Raw genomic sequence first — 8,373 nt, 5'->3', positions numbered from 1 at the left:
GGCGTTCTTGTTGTCAGTTTTTGTCCAGATTGCCTGAGTGAATGTCTGGAGGTGTAGGCACCTCGGAATGTGGGTGTTAAGCTAGCACTAAGTTCCTCCCCCATCCACCTTTATTCTTTTCTTCACAATAAGGCTTTCAAATAAGTCATGGTTGTACGGCAGTGAAGCACCGGTGTTGAACACTGATGTCATGCTGTCGATGATGATGGTCATTGAGGCTTCTACCCGGTTGAAATCCTGCTGACTCTAAAGGGTCAAGGTTTCACGTGTCACCGTAAGAAGACGAAGAATCAGTGACGCCAGAAGCCTTGTCAAAACCGGAGTCAAACGAACTAATTGGGCCTCTGCATCGTTTAATCAACCTACCAGTGCGCTCATGTCACTAGCAAACATAACGATGTCTGAACTTGTAGGCCGTTGTAAAATAGCACCTAGTGTCATAAATTTTGCTGGACGAATGAGCCCGGATAGACCGCGATAGAAGGTATCCTTTTCGCCTCAGAACTGCAGTCCGTCGGGGCATAATCGTTTAATCAACCTACCAGTGCGCTCATGTCACTAGCAAACATAACGATGTCTGAACTTGTAGGCCGTTGTAAAATAGCACCTAGTGTCATAAGAACTCTCTGACAGATTCAAGGTTACAGTCAGTTGGAGGGGGGTAAACAGACACAATAAACAGGGTATGATGGACTTCACCTTCTCGAGATTCTCTCACAGAAATTACCAAACGAACCGCGCAGAGGCGACTATCAACGGGCACCCAATCTAGGAGACGCTTCAGCTTGGTACAACACCCATGTCGGTATATCGAGCTGCAGCGGCCAGTGTTCGGGGTAAATTCTGCCCCAGCCATATTTCAGCAATGTACGCCATGTCAAACGGTTCATCAGGAGTTGCATCATTCTCATCATCGTCAACATCATTCTCATAGGTCCTAGTCAAGAACTCCTACGTCATTTGCATTATGTACTCGAACAAATTCAACGATTTGGTTTTCGTCTGAACGCAGAACGTGCATTTTTTTTCTGACATTCATCAAATACTTTGGATTCAGTTTTGACGGAAATGGTCGTCACCCAGACCCAGAAAATACTGCTGCCATACAACAAATGCCAGCACCTACGGATTTGATAATATTGATACGCCATCGCTGTTCATTTTGCCAGACATGGAGCGTGTCCGTGAACCAATAAATAGTTTCTTTTAAAGAGGTACCTCGTAACTGGTCACATGAGTTCCAGCCTACTCTGGACAAAGTGCAGACCTGCTACTCGCAAATTACAATCCAGTCCGGGTATTACTGTGATTTCAGACGCATGTAACTACGGTATTGGAGCTGTCATTTTTAATGTTCACTGACGGAAACGAAAAAGAAATTGCACACGCAGCTAGATCCTTAACAATTACACAGCAAGGTCATAAAAGAAGCTTCAGCTATAATCTTCGCCATTAAGAAGTCCCAAAAAATCCTGTATGGACGCCACTTAACGTTCGTCACTGGCCATACAACGCCTCTCGGTGTTTTCGAATCGAAGAAAGACAACTCTGTTTACACAGCAAACCGTTTGCAACGTTGGTTACAGTGCTTCTGGGCTACGACTTCTCCACCAAATACCCGTCCAGTGAGGCTATTGTCCAAGCTGGTGCACTACTGAGATACATGGATTCTCAACGTCAACAACCCGAAGATGCTCTTGTTACCGCAGTACCGATGGAACCGGAAGTTAACAAGATGCTTGCTACTACGGTTACTTCTACCACGGTTCACGACGCCGCTGCTCGTGACCCGCTACACTGATGTTATGCTGTCTATGATGATGATATGCCTCTCAGTGACTGATCAACCTGGGAAATACCAAAGTGTACTGGTGGGTGCATGACGTTCGAAATCGTCCATAACTGGATTGCCACCATCAAGGCTTTACCACCTTGTTTTGAAAGTACAAGATGCGGAGCTTCTAGACCAGGTGCCTTGTGGAGTAGGACTGAAATTTCGGGCTATATTTCTGTTTCTTACGGTGGGCTGTTATCGATATTCCATTCAGATTTGGCGGGCACTTACGAAAATCGTGTTGAAGGTCAGCTCCTCGCTCAAGGAGGTGGCTATGAGGATGGATTACCGTTCCAACCTCGCGAATTTTGCTGTCATCTGTCCTGCTTTGGCCAGCTGATCGAATCAACTGAAACAAGGAGAAACTGTTCTTTGTAGCGAAAGCCTTCTCCATCTCTTCTGCATTCGAAACCCGTCATTCTTCAGACCCTCGATCATCCCGCGTTTGATGGACCTGTGTGGGACATGCTATCCGCTGGTATCATCATCATCAGTGACAGCAACATCAGTGTTGGCACAGATGCTTCACTGCCGTATGACTAGTCTGGCAGCATAATATTTGCTAGTCTCCATGGTAGCTAGTGTTCATTTGGTTGAGTCAGTAGGGAGGGAAGAGTTTGTCATTAATTCACCAATCTTCATCATCAGTGAGACTGTGCATACCTAGTCAATTTTCAATCACAGCCCGATATTGTTGGGCCACTGAAGCTAATTGACAAAGTCATCTTCAAGGGAAGCAGAGTGACAACTGAGACAATACGGGAGTCAAGTCACGTACTCCGGATGAAATAGCAACCTTCATAGGTGACTGACAGTCACGATCTACTTGAGTCCATGACTGGTTTGCGGCTGGGGGGCTCCAAGTGGCTCGCCTGTTCTGAAAGTACGTACTAACCATGAACAAACGATGAAAACGGGTGAAATCGTCCTCCATTATCCACACGCTGAGCGACGACAGCGAATCTACCACCCAAGTGTGTCTCACTCGAGCATAATTGTCTAAATTGTGCGTTCCTGTCGTCCACCAGCATGGTGATACCTATTCTTCTTGTTGACCAAATCGGTCGTGACAGACCGCCTCGATTTTCACTCTTCCCAACTGCAGTCTGTTGAAGCGTAGGCCAACATGACAAACGGAACCTGCTTACTGCTTAATTGAACCAGATAATGCATAAATTTGGTCCATTAGAACGTTATCAAAAAATCGTTCAGCAGTAGCACCCATGCCACACGGAGGTACGAGGGCTGGGATACTGACAGGTTGTCCAAGCCTAGACAGGGAAAGTCGAGAGGCAGAGGTCGGGTTCGAACCACGAACATTCCGGTTACTAAGTTCGCGCTCTAACCACTTGGGCCATCTCGCCCCCTGAACGTTTTCAGCCCTAAGGCCGGTAGTCACCAAACTGTCTGTCTTCATTCCCTTAGAGCATGTAAAACTCTGTCCACCTCTAGTTCCTCGGAAACGCCAGCGTCATATGTGTCGTGACCTCGTCCCAATTATAGCAATGCACTTTGGAACTGCCGCTTACTATGTATCGCAAGGCAAGGTGTTTTCGATTCGAGGACCCAAGGCTCTTAAATACTAAACCGGAAGTTTGACCATTGGAAATCTGTATCGGACGTGAGGGAATCGGCGGCAGTCCCGCGAGGCACGCCCGAGGTTTTTCTCTTGCTCCGTACTATCCATTGGAACACCGATACACCTTGTCTAACTTTGACAGAAACCCACGTACTCCTCCAGATTGAGTGAGTGGCCCGACGGAAATAAACCACTATATTGTGTCTACATTAGCAATCCAATGACGCAATCAAGCTGTATAGTATAACAAAACAAGGTTACACAGCTTAGAAAGACTGATGCCGGATGCGGATGAATTGCACCAGCGATGTCGAGGACAGGGACGAGGCCTAACTTATGACTGATGCCACAAACAAGACTCTCATATTCTGCTAGTAAAAATTTCAGACTACAGTTCGTGTTTGACGATCTTTATTCTCCATGAAGAATAAATACATCAAAATTTGGCAAACGCTTTTTTGTACTGCGAACCAGGAGCCTTGAGAACTTTGATAACGTTGAAGCTCACTGTTTTGCTGAGAGGCCGACATTCACCAACAGTCACTGTATCACCTACGCTGACATCACTGTATAAATAAACAATTTAGGTAGATGCTCAACATACCGGAAGCAGGGAGAGAGATGTACGGACATGTTCTTGTGCCGCTTTTCGTACCTGTTGTACTTCTTGACATACTTCATGTAATCACGCCGAATGACGATAGTCCTGTTCATCTTCATTTTTCTAACCACACCAGTCAGGATACGACCTCGGATTCTGACATTGCCAGTAAATGGACATTTCTTGTCAATGTAGGTGCCGAAAATGGCCTCTTTCGGCGTTTTGTATCCCAGGCCGATGCTCTTATAGTACCGACCACCCTTCTTACCCTTGACTTCCTGTTTTTGAAAAGCGTTTTCTTTCTAAATACGATAAATCCCCAGAAATGTGGACGAACCTGTTCCGCCATGCTCGGCACTCGTGAAACCTCAAATACAGTGACCTTGGCAAAGAATTTAGCGTAGTAAAATACAACTTATCTTCATTCAGTTCAAATCTCAAAAAATGAAAACAATATGAATGATCTATGCTTTTGAAATTTTTAGAATTCCATTTTCTTTTAGGGGAAAGTTCATGCTCTATATTTGATGTAGATTGCATTTACGAGTAAGCGCTCCTTGAGCGCGCGTGCACTTCCCGTACAGCATCACCCGTATTCGACGTAAAAATCTGCAGTGGTGTATTCACCCATTGGTTACAAATAGCCGAACGATAGGTATTTATGCAGAATTTTTACTGGCTTCAGGTGTCTGGTGATTAATACTGGACGCTATTGTTCAATAAATTTAAATAATCTTCCCAATGGGTTGTGCATGGAGTGATCCCGACAAAGTCCAACAAGACACCAGTAAAGCAATTGAGAAACAGATTCGTCAGGATGCTGAAAAGGCAATGAAACAAGTTAAACTGCTACTGCTTGGGGCAGGCGAATGTGGAAAGTCAACCGTTCTAAAGCAGATGAAGATTATTCACGGACAAGGCTATCAGGAATCCGAAAGAAAAGAATACGTGTGCATCATTTTCGCCAACATTGTGCAATCGATGATTAAAATTCTCAGAGCGATGGAGTCTTTGGAAATTGCTCCTGATTCTTTCGATCCAGAGGTCGAACTTAAAACTTTAAATGGATTTCTTGCCAATGTTGAGGACGGTCATTTTCCTGACGACTTGGCTAATGTGCTGCGCAGACTCTGGTCATGTAACAGTGTCCAACAATGCTTTGCCCGATCCAAAGAGTACCAACTCAATGATTCTGCGGAGTATTATATGAAATCATTGGATCGTATAGCTGCACCTGGGTACACACCAACTGAGCAGGACGTCCTTCGGTCACGCGTAAAAACGACGGGTATAGTGGAATCAGGTTTCCGGTATAAAGATTTGGAGTTTAAAGTCTTTGATGTCGGTAAGGACATGCCCACACAGAAAATTATGACCGCTTTATTCATATATCGTTCATCTGTATGATTCTTTCAGGGGCCTAACCGTTGTGGTGTCTGAAATGAGCACATGGGTTCAGATTATCTCAGGGGTCCAAAGTCTAGATAGAGGCCGTCGGAGTGTTCGAGTTTTTTCGAACAAGGAGACTCTCGGTCATTGAGATTTTGAATTAACCACCGAGCCGCCAGAAATTCCTATCCACTTGGTGAAGAAAATCACAATATTATTTGACTTCAAAATTTGGCTCGGTTTTTTGTTTGTCCCCGGAGCAGTGATCTATTTGTTTCACAAAAATCCAAAACCTCCACTGTGATAGTGAAAGCTGATGCCTGAGTAAAGCCTTTCTTTCGTCCCATTTGCTATATACTCAAGCGCATATTGTAGTCTGTTCTTTTAAGAGCTGGACTCTATCATTTTCAAAAGTTTTCTTGATAATGCCAGCAAACTTCGGTCTCTCTAGTAGCCCTTTCTTAGAAGCAGAAATAAACAGAGGGAGGTTTTACTGTTGTTACTGTTGTTACTGTTGTCATGCTACATTACATAGTATCTGCTTTCATACAGTTCGCACATTAAGGTCCACGATTATTGCTCACACATGCACCATTGAATTAGGTACCAATTTATGGGTTTTGACATATTGACTCATGAATTCGGTTTGTGGTGGATGTACGCCTTATGGGTTTTGACACATTGACCTATCATGAATTCGGTTTGTGGTGGATGTACGCACCCCACTGGATGAAAAATACCACTCGGGAAAAAATATGCAAACGAGAGGAGCCAAATAACTGATGCATAGGACGAGATTGTTTCAACAGATACAAACAAAACAAGAAGGCCGATTTAAAATCTTTGGCAAACAACTAGATGCACGGAGCTGGCCCTCAGCGAATCGCTTATCTGCTTATCCTTAGATGCCGATACATATGGAAGTCTATATTGATGACCTTGTTTTGAACCACAATCATTTAAATCCTCTGAATCACTGGCTTTCGCTGAATTTAACAAATTCCCTTCGTTTGTCTATCTAGCAACCAATTTTACGTGCATCAAGTTTTAAATGATCTAATCTTCTGATCATCACTCACGTACAGTAATTAGTTGATATACAGAGTGACTTCTTTTACAGAATAAAATCGCCAAAAAATGTGAACCTCCCCCAACATCCAGCAAGCAATATATATTCCCTCTTAGAACTGTAATAGATTTTTAAGTTATAAATGACTACTGAAGTCAGTTGAAAACAAACAAGCAAACTCGGTACCAAGAAAATGGTTTCAATAAACTATGGTGTATCAAACAGGCAAACAGTTTGAAGCACACAAGGAGACGAAACATATTTTCACGAAGGATGCACTTTGTGCGGTTTCAACTGCCGCAATGTTTGTCATTTTGTGGAGAAGTTTACAAGACAAAAATAGTTATGAAGTTGATGGCCGCCTTTAACTCTTTCGATCTCTTTACTACCATATATGAGTCAGACATATCACTAGTCGAAGTGAGGTTTCTTTGGGTAAAGTGGATTCTGAATTTGTGTAATTTTCTGACCGGCCTGAGCCGTAACGAATTAACTATAGACGTAATACACCATTCGTAAGGTTGCTTAAAAATATCATTAACGAGAGAGCCAGCTGGGTTCCAGGTGAGTTTGTCGAAACACCAAATCTGTTTGTAAATGAGTGTATTTCGCTAATTTCGTGCAATCCAGTCTCAAGAAAAACATAAGTTTGACGGAAAATCGGAGACTGCATCTACCTGATTCCTCCCAAGAAAGGCGAAATCGATTGTGGCTTGTCGAAGAATTTTCAACAACCTTATGAGTAGTGTATTCCGTATACGCATGTATCATGTATCTCCGTATGTCGAACATTGTAACAGCTGAAACATGAGTCGGCCTGGTGCAGCACATTCGGTTGCCTAGAAACAGCATAAATGAGAGATCCAGCTCGGGTCCAGTTGAATCTCTCGCAAAGCCACTTTTGTTTGCAAACGAGAGTAATTCGCAAACCTAACTAGAGTATTGAAGCGAAGAGAATTCAGTTTAAAAAAGTTGGAAAATAGCGGTCGCTCTGTTGGTGTTCCCCTGACTCGTTTTTTCTGATATTATTGTTCACATGTGATCATGTGATCACATTTGAAGTGTTAGGCGTCCTGTCAAGGCCAAATCAGGGTGCACCGGAGACCATGTAGCAAACTGCATACAATTTGGTCTCAAGAAGGACGTAAGGTTGGCGTAAACTCGCGGACTGCGTCTTCCTGATGAGCCACACGAGAGGCAAAATCAGTCGTTAGCTGTCGAATAGTTTTCAACAATCTTTTGAGCGGTTTCTCCCAAGGAAATATATTGGAATATCTTGAATGTGGTACCATCTAAAGCACAATGTGGTCTTCATGCAGTTGAGAACATATCATGTACAAGGGGTTCAGCTGGGATTTAAAGAGTCTTCTGTTTAAACCTGCGCCAGTGTGGAGATTAACTTGGCTTTACTGCGAACACAAGGCAATGCCTCTGAAATCTGATGGAAAGGTCATAATTCTATCAGAGTACGACAGCTGTAGATTGCGCTGACAGTCTGGAAAACAGTTTGAAAGATCCTGATTCAGTCCACCTTATTTGGCAAAAAATCGACCTCAATCCCATGATCTGAGGTGTTTTGTGTAAAGTGTATCACATTCACTAAAAATTCTATGCAGCGCCCCTACTTATAGGTTGTTTTGGGTAAGTTTTCAGCTTAATTAGAAATGACTGACTAAGTTTGTCACATGTCACAATGAGACACTTAAATAAAATACAAAACTGCAGAAGAGATCCAAATGCTTATCAATTTTTAGGCCTCTACTAACCAACAAGAGCCACTCCTTTTCAACGATTAGGAAAAAATGGGAGAAAGATTGATATCCCTTGTTTAGAAAAGTTGGCCGCTTGTCATTTGAGTACTATAATTATCTCTGATTTTTTGCCGACCACATTTGTAAGAA

General features: G+C 43.2%; 2 protein-coding genes across 2 annotated transcripts; one reads left to right on the top strand and one right to left on the bottom strand.

The window, feature by feature from the left end:
- Positions 1 to 3,849: 3,849 nt before the first annotated feature.
- Positions 3,850 to 4,363, bottom strand: T265_07425 (hypothetical protein; the record flags this gene model as incomplete). The annotated part of the gene is made up of 3 exons (XM_009172943.1): positions 3,850 to 3,979; positions 4,018 to 4,316; positions 4,352 to 4,363. The coding sequence occupies 3 exons, from the start codon at positions 4,361 to 4,363 to the stop codon at positions 3,850 to 3,852; spliced, it is 441 nt and encodes a 146-aa protein (XP_009171207.1).
- A 392-nt stretch (positions 4,364 to 4,755) lies between these two features.
- T265_07424 (hypothetical protein) lies at positions 4,756 to 5,421 on the top strand (the record flags this gene model as incomplete). Its single annotated transcript, XM_009172942.1, has 1 exon — positions 4,756 to 5,421. One exon carries the CDS (start codon positions 4,756 to 4,758, stop codon positions 5,419 to 5,421), a length of 666 nt encoding a protein of 221 aa, XP_009171206.1.
- Between the last annotated feature and the right edge of the window lie 2,952 nt (positions 5,422 to 8,373).

The sequence above is a fragment of the Opisthorchis viverrini genome (assembly GCF_000715545.1).
Source record: "Opisthorchis viverrini unplaced genomic scaffold opera_v5_173, whole genome shotgun sequence".
Lineage (NCBI taxonomy): Eukaryota > Metazoa > Platyhelminthes > Trematoda > Opisthorchiida > Opisthorchiidae > Opisthorchis > Opisthorchis viverrini.
This window is presented reverse-complemented; position numbering and strand designations above follow the sequence as displayed.